This window comes from Hylobates moloch, unplaced genomic scaffold (genome assembly GCF_009828535.3).
Source record: "Hylobates moloch isolate HMO894 unplaced genomic scaffold, HMol_V3 SCAFFOLD_5, whole genome shotgun sequence".
NCBI classification, from domain to species: Eukaryota; Metazoa; Chordata; class Mammalia; order Primates; family Hylobatidae; genus Hylobates; species Hylobates moloch.
The window spans coordinates 112,054,263-112,076,000 of NW_026652280.1; the positions used below are offsets into that span (position 1 = coordinate 112,054,263).

The 21,738-nt window shown below is 46.1% G+C and overlaps 1 protein-coding gene across 1 annotated transcript in view; it reads right to left on the reverse strand.

Moving 5' to 3' along the window:
- VANGL1 (VANGL planar cell polarity protein 1) overlaps positions 1-21,738 on the reverse strand; it is a 56,142-nt gene that overhangs the window by 7,599 nt on the left and 26,805 nt on the right. The window contains exons 5-7 of the mRNA XM_032154897.2: positions 8,153-8,286; positions 6,587-6,719; positions 5,159-5,393 (exon numbers count right to left, since the gene is read on the reverse strand). Of these exons, the coding sequence (XP_032010788.1) occupies positions 5,159-5,393; positions 6,587-6,719; positions 8,153-8,286 (502 nt within the window). The remainder of the gene's footprint in view (positions 1-5,158; positions 5,394-6,586; positions 6,720-8,152; positions 8,287-21,738) is intronic.

Here is a 21,738-nt window from a genome sequence, read left to right on the forward strand (position 1 = left end):
TCTGCACAAGTCATTTACACTCTCTATTAGTGGACGCAGTGACACTACCTAAGTCACAGGGCTGCCGTGAGGATGAAAGTGTTAGCTCTCAAAAAGCACTCATAGCAATGCCTAGCATGGTAAGCAAGCAATGGTTATTCCATGTTGGGCTAAGTGTGCACATGGCCAGTCCAAGGGAAGCCCAGACCTGATGTCCCCTTCCCTCTCCTGAGTTCTCTGCTCCAGTGGCACCTGGCTCGATGGAGTTCTGATACACATGCTGTTCCTCCAGCTAAATACTGTCATTCAGCTCATTCTTCCCTGCCCTTCAAATCTTCTTAAGCCTCCTCTCTTGAACCTCTCAGGCAGATTAACATGTCCTTCTCCAGGCTCCTGTAATCACTGACTCTCGTGTGACCCTTTACTTTCAAAGTGATTGCTGACTTGCGTGTCTGCTCTCCACACTACATTTCACTCTCTTGAAGGGCAGGAAGTATGTTTTGTTTTTTTAGTTTGAATTTCCAATGTGCCTAGCACATACTAGGAGTTTGACAGCATGCGAATTAAATCAAATAAATACACTGATTTAGCCATGAGGGGAAGGAAGAATGAAATGAGCCAGTAATACAGATAGAAACATACTGGGATATATCAATCAGGTCCCAGACAGAGTCAAGAACAGATTTGGTTTTGTTGAGACGGAGTCTCACTCTGTTGCCCAGGCTGGAGTGCCATGGCAGAATCTCGGCTCACTGCAAGCTCTGCCTCCCGGGTTCAAGTGATTCTCTTGCCTCAGCCTCCTAAGTAGCTGGGATTACAGGCATGTGTCACCACACCCGGCTAATTTTTGTATTTTTAGTAGAGATAGGGTTTCACCATGTTGGCCAGGTTGGTCTTGAACTCCTGGCCATTAGTGATCTGCCTGCCTGGCCTCCCAAAGTGTTGAGATTACAGGCGTGAGCCACCGCACCTGGCGAACAGTTTTTAACTAGTATCCTTTTTTTTTTTTTTTTTTTTTTTTTGAGATAGAGTTTTGCTCTTGTTACCCAGGCTGGAGTGCAATGGCATGATCTCAGCTCACTGCAACCTCCGCCTCCTGTTTCAAGCAGTTCTCCTGCCTTAGCCTCCTGAGTAGCTGGGATTACAGGCATGTGCCATCATGCCTGGCTAATTTTTTTTTTGTATTTTTGGTACAGACGGAGTTTCACCATGGGGGCCAAGCTGGTCTTGAACTCCTGACCTCAAGTGATCGACCTGCCTCGGCCTCTCAAAGTGCTGGGATTACAGGTGTGAGCCACTGCACCCGGCCCGGTATCCTCTTTTATTCACACCCTGCTGCTACTGCCAGGTATGTATTTTTTCATCTGTGGAGCATCTATTGTAAGGCAGAAAAGTAAGGCCTTGCATACTGTCACACTTCTAATATAAATATAGCTCTTATGAATCACAAGAAAAAGAAAATAACTCAACAATTAGAGAAATGAAACTAAAACAATAATTTTATAGGAGAATAAATATTACTGGAAAGTTAACATATAAAAATTTTTCTATCACATTATTAACTAAAGAAATATAGGCTGGTGCAGCGGCTCATGCCTGTAATCCCAGCACTTTGGGAGGCTGAAGCAGGCAGATCACGAGGTCAGGAGATTGAGACCATCCTGGCTAACATGGTGAAACCCCGTCTCTACTAAAAATACAAAAAAAATTAGCTGGGCGTGGTGGCGGGCGCGTGTAGTCCCAGTTACTCGGGAGGCTGAGGCAGGAGAATGGTGTGAACCCAGGAGGCGGAGTTTGCAGTGAGCCAAGATCGCGCCACTGCACTCCAGCCTGGGTGAGAGAGTGAGACTCCGTCTCAAAGAAAAAAAAAAAAAGAAGAAATATAAATTAGAAGAATTAAAAACTAACTTCCTCCTGTTAGAATTAAAAACTAACTTCCTCCTGTTAGATGGGCAATGATTTTAAAAAATAACATCCAATGCTCCCGAGTATGTGGGAAATAAAAAATCTCAGATGTTAGAGGCAAAGCATGCAAAAGTACACCCCCTAGGAGGGCAGTTTGGTAGGATCTACAACTCTGACCTGGCTTTTCCTCTACTTGAAACTTAGGCTTCAGAAATACTTGTACAAATACATATGTAAAAAAGTATTCACCACAATGCTGTTTAAACCAGGGGTTGGCAAACTTTTCCACAGATGTAAATATTTTCAGCGTTTCAAGCCATATTCTTTTTTTTTTTTTTTTTGAGACAGAGTCTCGCTGTCTCCCAGGCTGGAGTGCAGTGGCGCGATCTTGGCTCACTGCAGGCTCTGCCCCCCAGGGTTCACGCCATTCTCCTGCCTCAGCCTCCCGAGTAGCTGGGACTACAGGCGCCCACCACCTCGCCCGGCTAATTTTTTGTATTTTTAGTAGAGACGGGGTTTCACTGTGTTAGCCAGGATGGTCTCAATCTCCTGACCTCCTGATCCGCCCGCCTTGGCCTCCCAAAGTGCTGGGATTACAGGCGTGAGCCACCGTGCCCGGCCTTCAAGGCATATTCTGTCACAACTACTCAGCTCTATCGGTGCAGAGTGAAAGCAGCCATAGGTGATACATAAATAACAGGGCATGGCTGTGTGCCAATAAAATCTGATTAACAAATACAACCAGCCCCTGGCTTTCACTAATGAAAACTCTTAATCCAAATGTGCATCAACAGACTTCTTAATCCAAATGTGCATCAACAGACTATCAGTTGAATAAATCATGGTATTTGGTAGAATAAGACGTAGCTATTACCAGAAATGAGTTATATCTGTAGTTATATCTGTATGAGTAAGATCTGTATGTCTTGACTTGGAAAGACAGCCAAGGGATAGCTTTAAGAAAAAAAAGCAAAGTTTTATATATCTATATCTCTCTACATATATAGAGAGAAAGATAATATACATTATATAGAGAGATGTAGTATGTAAATCTCTATCTATGAATGATATATATAGGCTATCTATCTATCCATCTATCTAATGAATGATAAATATAGGCCGGGGCAGTGGCCTGTAATACTAGCACTTTGTGAGGCTGAGGCAGGTAGATTGCTTGAGCTCAGGAGTTCAAGACCAGCCTGAGCAACATGGTGAAACCCTGTCTCTACCAAAAAAATACAAAAAATACGAAAATTGCGAGGCATGGTGGTGTGCGCCTGTGGTTTACACACACACACACACACACACACTCACACACACAGAGAGAGAGAGAGAAAGAGAGAGCAATGACCCCATTTCTGTTTTGTTTTCCCATTTCAGCTTAAAAAACATCTACATATATTTGAAAGAATATATACTAACTCCTTATCAGTAAAAAGTGTTTTGGGGCAGGGGCTGAAAATTTCATTTTCCACATGATACTTTAATGTTTGGATTTCTATACCAAAAACAGCTATTATTTTTAATTCAGAAAAGTATAAAATTTTTAAATGAAACAAAAAGCAATCAGGAAACTAAAATCTTGTAAAAAGAAAAACAACTGTTTTGGTTCTACATGATAGAAGCCATCATTTTATACCTGCAGACATATTTTCCTCATCTGCAACCACAGTATTCACGTTTCTGCATTCTATTTCTTGTAACTTACTATTCTAACAGATTCTTTCATGATTCAACAGGTGATACACCATAATTTATAAACCACTGTTATGTTTTAAGTTATTTCCATTGTGGAGGTATTACAGATTGTTTTGCAAAATACCACCTTTGTGTATATTCATGTGTATATATGATTGTACTAAATAGTTTTCCTAGGAGAGAGATTAGTGAATCAATACAGAAAACTTTTTGGTTTCTTACTATTTCTAAATTGCTTTCCTAAGGGTAGTTATTGGTTGACAATGTAACCAGCAGGATACACATATAGTGCAACATATAAACAGAGGTCCTTATAGAAAACAGATACCAGATGTTACACGTGTACCACATGCCAAGCTCATCTACTCTCTACCATGCGATTTACATGTCTTGTTGCCATATTTAATGCAATTCTTACACAACAACCCTGTCAGAGAGATATTATTATTATCCTCATTGACACAACAGCAAACAAGTGCAGAGGAACTGAAAGAGTTAATTCATGTGATGTGCTTAAAACAGTACCTGTCATATGAAGAGGCCAGACTAAATTGCTATTATTATTACTGGTAAAAATAATGCTATGGCTTTGTCAGGCATTTTGGGTGTTACAGAGTCAGTTTTACCGAATGGTCTTTTAGATTACAGTATTTAGCACACTTTTAGGGATATCACAAGAAACCGCCATGTATCTAATAGAGGGTAGAGTAATTTGTGCACGGTCACAAAACAATTAAGTGGTGGAGTCAGGATTTGAACCCACTTCTCTGTAGAGAAGTCAGTTGCTATATCTTTACTCTAGTTTGCCTCCTTGGCCACAACTCTCTATTAGACACATGGCTGTTTCTTGTAACACTCCTTAAAGTGTCCTAAATATCATAATCTAAAAGACCACTCAGTAAAACTAATTCTGTAACACCCAAAATGCTTGACGGCATTTTTTTTTTTTTTTTTTTTTTTGGACGGAGTCTTGCTCTGTCGCCCAGGCTGGAGTGCAGTGGTGTGATCTCGGCTCACTGCAAGCTCTGCCTCCTGGGTTCACGCCATTCTATTTTTTTACCAATAATAATAAGAGCTATTTAGTCCATCCTCATATGACAGGTACTGTTTTAAGCACTTCACATGAATTAACTCTTTCAGTTCCCAAAACATACAAATGAGATAGTTATTAGTATTATCCTAACCAATTAACAGGTTAGGAAACAGAGGCACAGAGCTATTGCCATCTCCCCAAGGTTATGCATCTAGTTGGTGGAGGAGCCAGGTTAGAATGAATCAGTTCAGCTCCAGAGTCCACAATGCACCCCTAATCACTATTCCATACTGTCTCCAATCACTATTCCATACTGTCTCCAAGTGAAATTCTCTCCTCTGTTAGAATCCAGAGGCCTTCAAAAGGCACATTTAAAAAAACAATTGTACTAACATAACATAAAATAAGTGAGAATCACTAATTCTTATTACTTGAGTTTTAGAGATGCCTTTCGATTTTATCACTTCTAGTAACATGCTAAAATTCAACTGGCTCAGTGACAAGCCAGGATGACGGTGGCAGAGCCCACCCGGAGCGGCGCACCTTGGGGGTCATGCCATTGGTGATGCAGAAGGCCAGGTGCTGCAGGATGCTCTCCATGCTGTGGTAGTTCTGCTGCCGGGTGGTGCGCAGGTACTTCTGGAGAGCCCTGGCCATGGAGGGGAAAATGGCCTGGGCGGCCTCCCTAGGGTCCATCACCTCCCCTGGGGCTTTCTGCTGCTCCTCAGCCTGGAGACGCTGAATGTGGATGAAGGCCTCTTCCACTGCAACCACCAGCCTAGAAGGTGATGCAAAACTAAGTAATCAGGACGGTGCCTGCCACAGGGTGTGAGAACAGAATGACGCTTATCTACCCTGCTGCGGCCCAACCTGCCAACATACCCAAGGCCTGATCACGCTGCTTGCATCCTTAGCTGTCCCCCAGAGAGTGGAGAGGGAGCAAGGGAGAAAGGCAACAGCAAAAATAACATGTGAAACAGGGGCCCCAGGGGTCGGGGGGAAGGAGCCCCAGGACTGGGAGATGAACTCTGTTCTGAATTCTGCCACCAATGAGCTTGGGAAATGCACTAGTCCTTTTTTCATCTCTGCAATGGTTAGATGAAAAGAGTTCTAAGGACCCTCCAACTGGCTATAAAAGGCTCTCTGTACAGAGAGAGGTGGCTGGTGGTGCAGAAGCAGCCCTACAAAGAAGCAGAGCTGCGTGCCCCCTGGTCCAGCCACCCACACCAGCAGCCCCTGGGAAACAGGAAGAGGCACAGCACACATGATGGAATGCACCTCTGTCCCCTTCAGTGAATATGACCTGATGGTGAACACCAGCAAGGGTCCAGGGGTGCAGAACAGGCCCACTCAAGTGTGGGCTGGGGGCCAGGAGCATTGGCATCACCCAGGAATCTGTCAGAAATGCCATTTCTTGGGCCCAACTCCACACCTACTGAGTAGGGCCTTTGCAGGCAGGGCCCAGAACCTGCAGCCTGTATTTGAACAGCCCTCCCAGTGATGCTCATACAGGCTTCAGTTTGAGAAACACTGGAGCAAGGTGCACTCCAAAGGTGTCCCAGCAGGTCATATTTTTAAACAGAAACCTCATTCTAGTGGTAAAAAAGGAAAGATTAAAAGTCTACAAGAGGCCGGGCACGGTGGCTCATGCCTGTAATCATGGTACTTTGGGAGGCTGAGGCAGGCACATCACTTGAGGTCAGGAGTTTGAGACCAGTCTGGCCAACATAGCAAAATCCCGCCTCTACTAAAAATACCAAATATTAGCCAGGCGTGGTGGTGGGCGCCTGTGATCCCAGCTATATGGGAGGCTGAGGTATGAGAATCACTGGAACCTGGGAAGCAGAGGTGACAGTGAGCCAAGATCTTGCCACTGCACTCCAGCCTGAGCAACAGAGTGAGATTCTGTCTTACATAAAATAAAAATTTAAAAGTCTGTAAGAGGGTACTGGCATCAGGAGGGCAGTATACCTTGCTTTCCGCTTCTTTACTCGCCGTTCATGTTCAGCCTCTTCATAATACAACTCGTTGTGGCTTGAGTCCCTGCGCCGAGCAGCTGCAGCAATCATGGCCCGGGACTGGCCAGTGGCATTGTTACTGGGGCCTTTGGGGAAAGGACAGTGAAAGAATAGTGTTAATACCACGAGGCTGGGAAACAGAACAGAAAACTAGTATCCAATCTGTCAATGTTGTCTACCCACCCCCTATGAAACACACACACATAAATCCTAAAGGTCACTTCCCAGGAGGGTGAACTGTGCCCCGGCTCCACATTCACTATGTCCAAGGCAAGGGAGCAGAGGAATCTCCCTAAACCCCAATCTGGTCAGTGGAAATGGAAAAAGAACTCAGAAGGGGATGAAGAATGCTTGACAATTAAAATGTTGGCCAACAACAACACATAGAGAGTGCTGAAGATGTTACCATCTGTTACATAAAGTTTCAGTTTGGCCATAAGGGCAGCTGGGACATTAAATTTCAGCAACAAGACAATGAGACAGAATGAGAGGGATGGGGAGAACAAGGACAGACAGACAAAAATGAAAGTCAAAGGACATGAGACACTGAGTCTACAATGGAAAGCAAGCTATGCTGGAATGTCATGGCAGCCACAACTTTTATAGGAAATGCCAATGCTTGAGGGTGTGCAACATGACCCATTAATGAATACAGACTCAGAAGTCCTGTCCTGTCCCCTGACCACTGACCACCTTAACTTTTCAGAAACATAGGCAGATTTCAGGCTTTCTTATGGATGATCTACTTGGCTGGTGACTTGGTTTCACTATTGGGAATCTTTCCTAAGTTTTCAGATCACAGGTGAAATTTATCAATCCTTCAGGCTTCGTGAGGGAGCTCACACCTCATATAGCCAAAAAATACACAAACAAATAACTGGGAGGATATTGCCACCAAAAACTGACACTGTATATAAATCACTCGACTTGTTGACAATATAATCCTCTCCTAGGGTTTGCAAAGTTCTTGCCCTCGCCCAACGTACCCAGTAAGAAATGACACCGCATCCTGTTTCTTGCACTTAACCATCTGATACCCTGAAACATAGCTTGGCCAGCCTGGCCTCCAGCCTCCTGCCACCCACTCAACTCCGGCTCCTAGCCACAAGTAAGAAGTGCCCGTAGGTATCTCACCAGATGCCTGAACTACTGAGATTTCTAGTCTTAATGATTTAGGTAGCTTTCTGAGTTTGTGGGTAATGTGCACAAATTTTGAAAAGCAACCCTTTCCTAATAGCTTCCAATCTAAGGTGATCCTGGCAGAAGGCAGGAAACACACACCACTGCTGTTTTCAATCATAAAATCCCAAAATGAACAGGCTTCCCACACAGGTAGATGGTAAATCAACATTCCTCTAAAAATGTGTCTGCCTACATAAAAAAGAGAAATTGTTCTGAAACAAGAATGTACCATAAAGGTAGGCCCAGAGAGGAAGTAGAACCAAATGTACCATGAAGCTTAAATAGTCACCCAACTGTGCCTCTATGAGCACTACAGACACCCTTTCAAGGCACATACCATCTACATTGTAGACTTTCAGCCCGGCCATGTGCTTGGCTGCTCGGAATTTGGAGGCCGTTAGGAGGTTTGGGTTATAGATGGTGAAATCTTTGTAGTAATTTTCTAGGACCACCAATGCTGCTCGCTGGATACTGAGAAAAAAAGAACAAAATTAATGCAAAGCTTTTTCACTGAATAAGCAGGTCCTAAATGAAAAATCCTCTTTTGGAGTCAGGTAAAGGAACACAACACCAAAGATAATCTCATACAGAAGTCCACTGGGTTCCACCACACCTCTGGTCTCCAGGATGAGAACTTAAAGCTGAAACTAAGCCCGTGGCCAAGTGGCTTCTGTGCCCTCTCCTGGACCTGTGATTAGCCACATCCCATCTAGCCCTTTGTTGAAAGAGGAAGAAGTTGTAACTCATAACTTACATTTAGCTTTAGGCACACAAGAACTTTTTCTATTTTTCCTTGGTTTACAAAAGAAGAAACTGAGGACGCCCCCAAAAGGGCAGGAGACTTACTAATGGTTGCAGAGCTAATGAGTGAAAGAACAAAGTATAGATTCAGGTTTCTCAGGTCCTCATTCAGGGTTTTGTCCCCTAGGCCTTGGTATCCCTGGGTATAAGGAATCCTGGAACTTAGGCTTTATACAGACCAGAACAACTGCAGCCATGCAGGGCAGAGCGTACTTAAGAGGGCCTTGGCCAGGCTCTCGCTCTGTAATTACAGGCTCACGCCTGTAATCCCAGCACTTTGGGAGGCTGAGGTGGGTGGATCACTTGAGGTCAGGAGTTTGAGACCAGCCTAACCAATATAATGAAACCCTGTCTCTACTAAAAATACAAAAATTACCGGGGTGTGGTGACATGCACCTGTAATCCCAGCTACTCGCGAGGCTGAGACAGGAGAATCACTTGAACCCAGGAGGCGGAAGTTGCAGTGAGCCGAGATTGCACCATTGCACTCCAGCCCAGGCAACAAGAGTGAAACTCAGTCTCAAAAAAAGAGAGCCTCCACTGAGACCACTTGATCTTTCTGGGGCCCCCTGCCCCTTGGACTGCTATCTCTGGCCTTCGGCAGAGGGGTATGAAGGTGACTATCCATGTTCCGATATTCTAGGTCTCCAACCTATCCCCTGCTTTGTCCTCAGAGAGCAGCAGGGGAACAAAGAACAGGTACCATCAACAAGTGGGAGAAAAGATGTGGGAGGGTACTTATAATTGGAAATGAGTATAGACAGCAAAAGAATATGCCCTTGGTCTATGGTGTAGGACACTTGCCACTTTGAAGAACATCTTGCAATGATACAGCAAGGGTTTGCACATACCTGATTCTCATTTAACCCTCACAATCATTCGAGGTAAGAAAACTGAGGCTCAAAAATCTATGACCTGCACAACAGTATGCATTTAATAAACAGGAGAGCTGGAACTCTGATATGATTTACAAACCTCCAAGTTGGGTTTCCCGGTAACATGTGGCCTCTGTGTAACAGCGTACGTGCTGACATCTCCAACCACCACCGTGTTAAATACCACAGATATATTTTTATCTTGCCCTTTAGATTTTCCTTTCTAGTACTCTGCTAAGCAGATCGGCTTACCAGGATTATTTGCAGTAGCCAGAGCACCAGGATGAGGCTCCCTTTGATTCCTGGATGACCACACTGTGTTCCAACACTCTCAGGGTGGCTCAGGGATCTTCACTTCACACCAAGACAAGGGAGCTCCTAAACCATCCACTGGCAATTCTGTCTACCCACCCATTTGGCTCCCCTTGGAGCTCTGCTTCAAGACTTTAACAGAGTTGAATCTGGAAGTCAGTCAGCTAACCTGCTTAAGAGCAGAATCATGGCAAAACTTTCTGAGTTATATCCCCAGCAGTGCCTGCATTAAGTTGGTACTTAATATTGTCCTAGATAATGTACAGTCATGTGAGTCTGGGGAACACTATCAGGGGAAATCTGGTGAGACCAACTTTGCATAATGGAAGTAAACCTAAGACTCCTAACAGCAAATCTGCATTTCGAAAATTCTGATCATTCAATTACTCAGTTGCTCACTCGTCATTCCATATTTGAGTGCCTGTGTCTGCTAAGCCCTGGGAATATCAAGACAGACAGAAGGAGCTCCTCTCCTTAGCCGGTACATGGAGCATGAACCCCATGACAGTGAGTATGTTCTCATGCTGGAACATGTAGGGCTGAGTAACCACGGAGAAGAGCTTCTGGCTGCCTGGGACAGGGTGCAGGCTTCCTGAGGGGGTGGCCTTCTGTGGAGGTTTGTGTGTCATGAGAGCTCTTCCTGCAAAAGTCCAGTCTGCTTGCCCTGAAGGTCTCACCCGGCAATCTCCAAGTCAATGTGGCTCCAACCCCGTCCTTGCCCCGTCCATGGCATTCTCCAGAGAGGGGCAAGTGCTTCTTTACTCCTGCCCCATCCAGAGATTCATCGCAACCCTCTCCCTGATCTCACACACACACACACACACACACACACACACACACACACTCCCCCTGGTGTGCCTGGCTCAGCTCCCACCCCTGTGCCTGCCTTTTCCGGAGTGTCTGGGCTTTGTGGGGCAAGGAGTCCCTCCACATGGCTGTAAGACTCAGTTTATACACACAGATCCCACTGGGGTCCAAACCCATTTCATCCCCCCTCCTCCACTGATAAAGAAACATCTCTAGGCCCCTGGATTCCAACAGAAAAGTATTACCCTGATCTAAATTTAAAAATTAAAAGGCAATCATCAGTTCTCAGAACCATTTTCAACTCAAAACTGTCTTGTGGTTGCTGGGTTTTGCTTTTCTGTTCAGCAAGCCTGCAAGGAGGGGTCAAGGGAATCCCATTAATTCAGCTGGGGCCTGTGAGGGGATGGCTGGGTCGGAGCCTCCTGGCTGTGTCTCTCACCCTCCACCCTGTGAGTGTGATGCACTGCCCAGAGCAGTGGCTTCTGTCTCCAGCAGGGCTCCCGGCCCACTGCCTTCCAGCATGGGGCCTCAGCAGATGCTCTCCAAATGGGCCAGCTCTCCAAATGAGCCAAGTCCATAGCCCACCTGACAGCACCCTCAGAGCAAAGTCCTGGTGTCCCAGGAGGTGCCCAGAGTGGGGGCGGGTACCGTGGGATGCCAGCCCTGGGTGTCACAGACATGGCTCTCACAGTCCTCCCAAGGAGTGAGAGTCTTTGCTCAAAAATACCAAACAAGGGGAAAGTGCAGGTGTCCTGCACTCCCTCTGGCTCTGCCCTCTCAGAGAAGTGACAGGATGACTCAGAGCCTGCCGTGGGCCTGGCCAGCCCCACAGGCTGAGAAGCCAATGCTGGTGCTGAAGGGATCTCACGGCAAAGTTGATAAATGCCTCCAAGAGTGTGCATGCTCTCACCTACAGAGGATGGTCTGATGCCCAGCATACCTGGCAGTATTAGCGATTGAGAATTTCCAAGTAACTAAACACAAAACTCAAGTGCACAACTTAAATAAAATGGTTGTGACATTTTGGGATAAAATCCGATATGCCTTTCTTCTTTTTTTTTTTTTTTTTGAGACAGTCTCCCACTGTCACCCAGGCTGGAGTGCAGTGGCGCAATCTCGGCTCAATGAAACCTCCACCTCCAAGTTCAAGAGATTCCCCTGCCTCAGTCTCCCAAATGGCTGGGACTACAGCACGTGCCACCATGCCCAGCTAAATTTTGTATTTTTAGTAAGGACGGGGTCTCACCATGTTGCCCAGGCTGGTCTTGAACTCCTGAGCTCAAGTGATCCGCCCACCTTGGCCTCCCAAAGTTCTGGGACTACAGGTGTGAGCCACTGTGCCTGACCTTTCTTCATCGTTTTGAAGAGAGTAAGCTATGTGATATATGATTTAAGTCTTCTTGATTACTCCAGATGATGATTACGCATCTTAACACTGAGCTGTGCCACGTACATAATGCAGTGAAGACACTGGGTTCCATCAGGAGGCGGAGGCCATCTATCCCCACTCTGTCCCAAGCTGCAGCAAGTGTGAATAGGTGAGGCTGTTTTGTTTATATTTTTTCTACATTCTCCCTCACTACTGCTATCAGTCATTCCTAATTACTATGCCATGGCCTCAGTCACAGCCCCAGGAGGCCAGGATGCAGGGAGCAGCCGTTCCCTCTACTACTGTCAGTGGCCAGCATTCCTCTCTTGCCTTGATTCCTCTCCACCCTCCAAATATGGAAGGAACCACAAAGCCAACACAGGACTGGCTTCTTTCAGGAAGCCTTTTCGAATCCTCCAGTCCCCGCTGATCTGTCCTTAAACCTGCAGCATCAGCAGTGATGACACATGACTTGTGATATCTTCGAGGGAGTCAAGGAAGCTGGTCTTGCCCCTTCAACAAGCTTGCCTATGCAAATCCCTGACACACAGGGGACACGTCCTTTGGTTCCTCCATGGGTATATAATACTTGCAGGCTTAACTACTCTGTTCATGCAATCTTAGAATTCCCATAGGCCTAAGATCAGTTCTGAATATGTATTTCATAAAATCATGGAATTTCAGAGGCAAAAAGGGCCCCAGAGATGAACAAAAGCAAATCCTTCTACAAACCCCAATCTCTAGACCAGACAATCTTGGGGAAACGTGGGAGGCAAGAAAAATCAAGTTGGTTAGAAACTTGCCCCCTCTGTTATCACCATTACATTCAGAGAGAAAAGGTGGTAGCCTGACTGAACAGGACCCCTGTATTGCCGTCAGGGGGAGCCTGAAGTATAGACTGTGGACTCACCCCCTCAGAAACCTATGACAAGGAGCATTTTCCCAAGATAGAGGACTCTGTGCTCAACTGGTGCCACATGCCAACATACCTGCCTAGTCACAACCCAGGGAAAGAAATACCCTCTCCCAGACCACACAGATTTGTGGAAAGCAGCACATGAAGGTATGCCTAGTTGTGACAGAAATTCGCTTGAGACCTATGCATAAAAACCTCCTCAATAGGCTTGAGTCTAGGCTGGTCCAAACTTGAACTCCTGGGAAGGATGGGCCAGCAATGGGTCTACACAAAGGTCTAAGGGAATCTGATGGCTACATTTTAATTTAAAACCCACTGCTGACCACATTGCCTACTGGCCTATTTTCTTTGCAGGACAAAGAGGGTGGAATGACAAATGCTGTAGTCTTTTGTGTCTAATCAACCACGAAAGCACTTCCAGTGTTGTTGACAACTGTTATATGACTGCCATGGCAACAGAGAAGAGGGGCTCGCCCTTGGGCCACATTTCTTAAACAGACCTGGAAAGAAGCACCTCAAAACATAGTTCAAATGTTAATGCGCAAAAATCTGAAAGACATATTTTTTAAAGATAAATTCTGAAGAAAAAAATACAAACCAAATTAATGCCCTGCATATCTAGACCATGCACCGCCTCCCCATGCTCTGTGCATGCCTGAATCTGCACAGAGGCTACGGGAGGAGGCACGCACAGTGCAACTGGTGCAGACTCTGGCCCCAGACAACATGACTCCAGGCTCTCTCACTCATTCATCCACCTTGAACGAATTAGTCACTTCTCCAAACCTCATACTCTTCATCTGCAGGATGGGAAGAGCAGCACAGAAAACCCTGATTACCACAATAATTGGGCTCCAAAATACTCAGTGGCATCAAATGTCTTACTGAAAGGCTCATGAATTGACTGGGGCAGGCCTGGTACAGGCAGCTACTCGGAACCTCCAGCAGCAGCCTGCGAGACCCAAGTATACCAGGTGCTGGCTGAGGTGGGCATCGCCCTAAGGCAGGTTAAGTCTCATGAGCTTAAATATCCATTGGGACAATTCCAAGTTCTATGACATTCTGAGACTTCAAAGCTATTTAGACCAGTATTTAGACCAGGAAAAATACTGGAGACTTGGGAGTTCACCCACCACTTTCCTGCTTCCTAAAGAGGAGTAGCTTGCCTGGTTTAGGTCTGTGCTGAAGATGAAATAACACATTTTAAAGTGTTCAAAGTAAATAACTCATAAATGCTACATGAGCTTATATGGCCATATATGTTGAAGCGGCCAACTTGATCTCATGTGCGCCTGTACCAACCTCCCCCAGAGGCCCACCATGAGGGTACTGCCACGGGAAATGAGCCAAGATGGGTCCACTCTGCACAGTTTTCCTTAGGGACTGGGGCCACAAAGTTATGCTACTCTTTGTTTTTATGCAGTACTTCCTGCCAACTCTCAGCCTCCTGAAAATCAAACCTACCTATAGGGAGGCATCCATTGTAGGAGTACTAGATTTCAGAAGGTCTAGATTCCTGCTACCTACCCTGTAATCCTGTAGAAGTCATTTCTCCTTTCTTGGCCTTTTTTTTGGCCTTTGATAAAGAGATAACACCAACTACTGCATGTGGTTGTTGAGAAGAGCAAATGAAATAATGAGAGTGAAGGCATTTATAAACTATAATGCATTGTACAAACACAAAAAATTATCACATTACTAATAATAAGTCTGAACATTTCGCAGTGGGGATGGGGTTGGTTGGTAGCTAGAATATACACACAGCACCTAGGCACAAAAGCATGACCCCACTTCCATTTATACTGAACCTCAAAATTTTAGAAATGGAAGGAATCTCAGTGTTCACCCAAGCAGAGATTCAAGAATCAGAGAAATCAAGAGTCCATCAGTCCAATCTCCCCCAATCCATATATCAATTAGTTTTTTAAATTATTTTATTTATTTAGAGATGGAGTCTCGCTCTGTCCCCCAAGCTGGAGTGCGGTGGCGTATCTCAGCTCACTGCAACCTCAGCCTCCCAGGTCCAAGCAATTCTCCTGCCTCAAATCCCAAGTAGCTGGGATTACAGGCGCACGCCACCATGCCTGGCTGATTTTTAGTGGAGATGGGGTTTCACCATGCTGGCCAGGCTGGTCTTGCACTCCTGACCTCAGATGATCCACCTGCCTCGGCCTCCCAAAGTGCTGGGATTACAGGTGTGAGTCACCAAACCTGGCCAATTTTTATTTTTATTTTTGAGACAGTCTCCTTTGTCGTCCAGGATGGAGTGCAGTGGTGCAATCTCAGCTAACTGCAACCTCTGCTTCCCAGGTTCAAGCAATTCTCGTGCCTCAGCCTCCAGAGTAGCTGGGACTACAGGCACATGCCACCACGCCTGGCTAATTTTTTGTATTTTAGTAGAGACGGGGTTTCACCATGTTGCTCAGGCTGGCTCAAACTTCTGGCCTTAAGGGATCCACCCATTTCAGCCTACCAAAGTGCTGGGATTATAGGCGTGAGCCATTGCGCCTGGCATCCATACAACAATTCTTTTTACAAGCTCCCAGATGACATCCAGCCTTTGCTTGAAAAGAAAGTTCACTTTCACACTGAAATGACCTTTCAGTTCTACCACTAGTTCACCCAATGCATTGTTCTGAACCCAAGTCCCCCTTTCTTGTGAAAGCCGTTTAGATACTTGAAGGAAACAATCGTGATCATAAATCACCTCCATTTTAACTCCCTTATTTTACAGCTAAAGGAACCAAAGCCTAAAAAAATGTGTGCACACATGCACACATACACACAGACGTACACATGGTCCCTTCTATTTCCCATTCATTCACCCTCCCTTGAACTTGATTGTGGCTTCTGCAATCAAACTTGTACTCTTACATGTTATTAAAATCCGAAATTAACATTGAGCTTTAGAGCTCATCCAGGCTGATGCCCTCATACTTTATGGCCTGCAACTTCTCCCTGAGCAGGGACAAGGGATGAAGACATCCCCCATGGACAAGTCCTTTTCAAGTTTTAGCCACATCTTTTCAAATATGAATTTGATCCCTTCAGCTAGGTCAACAAAAACAGCTTTCTTCACAAGTAGAAAATGTCAAAGTACTTCTTGTATGCTAATTCCCCAAATACATGCCAGGTCATTCTTCTCATTACCTAGGTACATGCTGACAGAAAAAGCACTAAAAAGTTTTCTCATCATACAGTAAAATCTGCAAAGATCTCCTTTTAGGGCATGCAGTCACTATCCTGAAAGCCAGCTAAGGATGCTACATTCAGAAAAATCTTAACTAGCCTCTCCAACTCCATCAAAAACAGTTATAAATTATGAGCAACTGCTAAGTCCCTAGCACTGAGACTCGGATATAAATGAAGCCTTCAAGGGGCTTATGCTCCAATCAGTGGTGAGCACCACTCAAACAATAAGTACAGTCAAGTGATCCAGAGACCGTGACAGAACATGTACACCAGGAGAAAAGGGACGCTGTTTCCGCCAGGGATCCACAGTGGGGGCAAAGCTGGGCTGTTAAGTCTTACAAGATGAATGATGGTCACACCAGGGACAATAGGCTGTAAAGCAAATTCCAGGCAGAGAAAGCATGTGAGCAGAAACAGGCTGGTGTTAATCCTCCCAAACATCCACAATAGAGCAACAGGGTCAGTGTTCCGTCACAGGACAGCACAACTTGGAGAAACCCATAGTGGCAAATAGTGTCTCCCAAAATTTGCATCTACCCAGAACTTCAGAATGTGACCTTATTTGGACACAGGGTCTTGCAGATGTTATGTTTAGTTAAGGTGGAGTCATTCTGGTATCCGTATAAGAAAAGAGGTGGCCAGGCCTCTTTGGCTCATGCCTGTAATCCCAGCACTTTGGGAGGCTGACACGGGCAGATCATTTGAGGTCAGGAGTTCAAGACCAGCCTGACCAACAAAGTGAAAGCCCGTCTCTACTAAAAATACAAAAAGCAGCTGGGTGTGGTGGCGTGCACCTGTAATCCCAGCTACTAGGGAGGCTGAGGCAGGAGAATTGCTTGAACCTGGGAGGCAGAGGTTGCAGTGAGCTGAGATCACACCAAAGCACTCCAGCCCGGGCGAAAGAGTAAGACTCTGTCTCAAAAAAAAAAAAAAAGAGGACATACAGAGACCCACACAGAGGAGGTCGTGTAATGATGGGGGCAGAAACTGGAGTGACACAGCAGTAAACAAAGGAACACGAAGGGTTGCCAGCAGCCACCAGAAACTAGGAAGAGGTAAGGAAGGATTCTTCCCTAGAGCCTTTGCGGGGAGCACAGCTGTGCCAACACCTAGATTTTGTACTTTCTGAGGAGAACTTTTAAGCCATCCAGTTTGTGCTATACTCTGTTACTTCAGCCTTAGGAAACTAATGTACTTGAACTTAGGGAAGGAAGGGTGGAGGCAGGTAAGCGGCAAGGCTGGTCAATGGTAACGGAGGCTGCAGATGAATACAAACGTGAGACAATGGGAGGAAGGAGTGTCAGTGGACAGGGACAACCAAAGGAGGCCAGTACTGACAGCTGCCCAGGTACTAAGGCTACTCATTACCTACTTTTTAAGGTGTGCCTGCTCTGGTGGCTGCATTTTAGGGCCCAAACCTAGGTCTTTGAGAAAAGTCTAAAATGCAGAACCCCCAATACAAGTTGATTCAGCTTTCTGTGAAAACCTCCAGCTAGGGTGCAATAGCTGATGCTTTCAGTTTTACCCACCTGCTACTTCCCAGAAGAGTCTGTAAGAGCTAAATCTACCTGGACGTGTGGGCTTCACTGCTCCCCACACTTGGAGATAAATGACTTCGGTTTGACAGTCAGGACCATTTGTGGCAACATTTGTGTGACTCCCAGAGAAGAGAATATAATTAGCCCCTGGACGCTGAACGCCACCGCCTTCACTGACAACCAGGCACATGAGTGTTTATATCTCCTGGCCCTTCTGCCTTTTAATTAAAATGTTTGTCTCACAGCTGCATTTGGGAAGTTAGCTTACACAAGTCCCATAGATAACAGGCAATGATCACCTTGGAACTTGAGAAGGACAAAGAGGGGCAAAAACTGGAATTAGCTCATGTTTACTGACAGGTCTGGTTTAAACTGCACAACAAAGGCCTGGACTTGGTTGGACTTTCAAGATAGAGGAGGAGGGCCACAAGTTTCTGCTTGAGGTCTTGAGACATGGGAGACTGACCATCCCGCAAAGGGAAACAGATCAGAGGCTGTGTGTGGCTGCTGAGGCCCACGGGAAGGCTCTTCCTCGGGCCACCTGGATTCACTCATGCCTCGGGCCTGCTGGTGCCTCAGCTACACAAAAGCTTCAGCAGACTAATTCTTTGAACCAATATCCGAAGGCTGGAAGGCGTACCTGGCTTTTGGTTTGAAATTCAAGCTCTGCAGGGTATCCCCACTGAAAGATGAACAAGCAGATCGGCAGGCTAGGGTATCTAATCCCAGAGCGCCAAGGAAGTGGAATCAGCAGGACTTGGGAATCACAGAATGATCTCCAAAGTGCAGTGTGGGGGACACACAGAGCACTTCTCCATGAGTACCTAATAATACAAATAAAACTAAACCCAGAGCATGCCCGGAGGACACCATTCTCTATCAACACTGGGAGGAGTTTGTGAGAACCAGAAGTAGCTAACAGCTCATGCAATTACCTGGTTCTTCTGGTCTCAGCAACTAAGCAATACAAGGTTGTCAACATGTGCACCCCTCCTGGGCTTAACACCATGACCCAGTGGCAGTTCTGAGTGCAGAGACACACTGCTGGTCTCCTCCTGAGGAGCTGAGCCAGTTATGGCTGAAGCCCTCTGGCTGCCTTCCCCACAGCACAGCGATGCTGGCAGACCTCCCCTACTGGGGCACCTAGGAGACACGCTTCCCTACAAGTGAGGGGCTTGGCTCTGCCACAGTCTGCCTGGGGAGCATGCAGCCCTGCTTGTAGGCCGCGGCACAAACCTCGCCACGCTGCCATTTCCTTGCACGGTCCAACCTGCACTGCGCCTCCCCTGCCTGGGATGGGAACTCTGCTCTCTCCACGTCTTAAATTACAGTGATGAATCACACCAAGATAAACAGCAGAGGCATGGGGATCAAAGACAGCAGCCTGCTTAGGGTGCTCTAAGAAAAAGATTTAGATATGGACTCGAAACACCTCCACTCCACCCAGGATGCTGGACTGCCTCGCCTTCCTGGTGAGTAAGCAGGAAGGAGCAAACCATGAAGTCTGGAGTCTGAGGCTCCCGGCCTGCCCAAGTGGATCCCGGCTCCCCGAAACCTGGGCTGGAGCAGAGCTGAGTGGCGGCTTGGCAGCCAGGGAAAGGAGGCCGCAGGCCGTTCGCCCTCCTGAGTGCTCGCGCCCCACCACTTTCACACCGTGTCAAGTCACACCCAGCCACTCGTGGTGAGTGTGGAGAATACGGGACCTGGCCTGCAGCAAGAATCCTCCAGGGAAACCAACAGCACAGCACTCAGGGAGTGTGACCCATCTCCCAGGGGCCAGGGGCCCTCAGGACACCATGAAAACCAGCTTCACCTTTGCCAGCTCCTTTTCCTGTGAGTCCTCCGGGCCTCGGCGCAAGGCTGTGGGCAGACGCCGTGCGAGGGAAGCCATCCCAGCTGTAGCTGCTGGCAGGAGGCAGCTGAATAAACACAGGGCTTCAGTGTGCAGCACCTTACACTCTCATTAAAGCCACTTTCAACAGGCACCACAGCACCAAACCACAAACGGCAGCTCCACTCCCGCCTTCAAAATTCTCCCACAGCAAAGCATGGCCTGAGCAAAACCCTCCACGCTCTATGTTTTAGCCCTTACTTGTTCTTGTCCTTTGCTTTACTATGAAGTAGGGCTGAGGACTGGCAAAATATCTTTATTAAAAAGTAATTACAGAAGTATAAAAACACACATTTCTAAAAATGAGATGGCATATGAACCCACAATCGTAGTAACATTAGCCAAAACCACTGATGGTCATTTAAGGATTTTCCCAACATTGCAGCCACTGGCTCTGGGCTCTCAGAGACCGTTGGTGCTCATCGTGAACATGGGATGGAGGGCGTGGCCCAGCATGAGAGACATGCCTACCAGTAATGTAATCACCGGCTTGGACATTACTTGATCCAGAATCACAAACATAAGATTTCAAAAGGAGCTGGAAATATCCTGGAATTACTGCAGCAACTTTAATCTCCCTAGAAGACTCTCCCTTTGTCACTTAAAGCTAGAAAATCAAAGTGCAATCCAGAGAAGCAAGGCCCCCGTGCAAGCTGGGAGGATGCATGCATGAGCTGGAGAGAGGACAAGATGAGCTCTATTTCAACAGGTCAAAAGTCTTCGGGGTCAAAAGTCTCCAGTGTATGTAATATTGCTGTCTCAGCTCAGGCTGCTGTATCAAAATGCTACAGACTAGGTAGCTTAAACAACAGAAATTTATTTTCTTACAGTTCTGGAGGTTGGGGGTCCGAGATCAAGGCTCCAGCCAACCTGGTTCCTGTTGAGGGCTCTCTTCTGGGCTTACAGATGGCCACCTTCTGTCTGTGGCCTCACACAGCCTTTTCTAAGGGTGTGTGCAGAGACAGAGCAAGCTCTCTGGTATCTGTTCTTGTAAGGATGCCAGTCCTGTGGGATCAGGGCCCCACACTATGACTACATTTAACCTCAATTACTTCCTTAGAGGCTCCATCTCCAAATATGCCACACTGGAGGTTAGGGCTTCCACATACGAATTTGGGGGGACCACAAACATTCAGTCCACAGCACTTCTTTGAATATAATCACAATTGACAATGTGACAATCATAAACTTCTATTGCTTGAAAAGCAATCCAAGGATCATTTCTTTTAAAGCACAGGTGGTTCTGTGATTAGTTACCACATCTTTGATTACAAGATCTGTATTAGTCCATTTTTATGCTGCTGATAAAGACATACCCAAGACTGGGTAATTTACATAGAAAAAAGAGGTTTAATGGACTCAGTTCCATGTGGCTGGGGAGGCCTCACAATCATGGCAGAAGGCAAAAGGCACATCTTATGGCACATCTTACAGAGAAGAAAGAAAATGAGAGCCACCTTTTATAAGGTTTCCTCTTATAAAACCATCAGATCTTGTGAGACTTACTCACTACCACAGGAACCGTATGGGGTAAATCGCCCCCGTGATTCAATGAACTCCCACTGGGTCCCTCCCACAACATGTGGGAATTATGGGAGCTACAATTCAAGATGAGGTTTGGGTGGGGACACAAAATCAAGGTCTACGGTCAGTGTCGATTTATAAGCTACTCTCTCTCTGTCTCAATGAATGAAGCATTTTTTGACCCCAAAACTTTGACCCTGAAGCTTAAAAACCCAAACAGTTACAACCTGCTGGCTGAATTAGGTATAATGGAGCTTCAGCAATATAAATATCCTACAGAATGGGTCACTGTGGAAAGTTTCCCAGAGTGCTGAGTCATACCTGCTTTTGTGGTTTCTCTGTCTCCCTCCTTGTTGATGACTATCAGCTATCATTTTTCATTGATGTTCATATACCTCCTTAAAGCTGCACTTTTTCCCCTCAAAACATGTTAGTTCTGGGCTTTTTAAGGTATAGAAATCAATAATTAAATTTGTTAGAACTATATGCAAAATAAGAATAAACAGATTCTGAGAAAGAAAGCCTGAGGTGATTGTGGGAGTCTGCAACATTGAACTTAACATCCTAGTAGCCTCTGTCTTGTGTCGTCGTCTCTCCTTAAATGTGGGATAGGGCTGTGGCTTGCTTTCACCAAGAGAATGCAATAGAAATACTACTGGGACAGTTCCAGGCCCAGACCTTAAAAGGCCTGGGAGCTT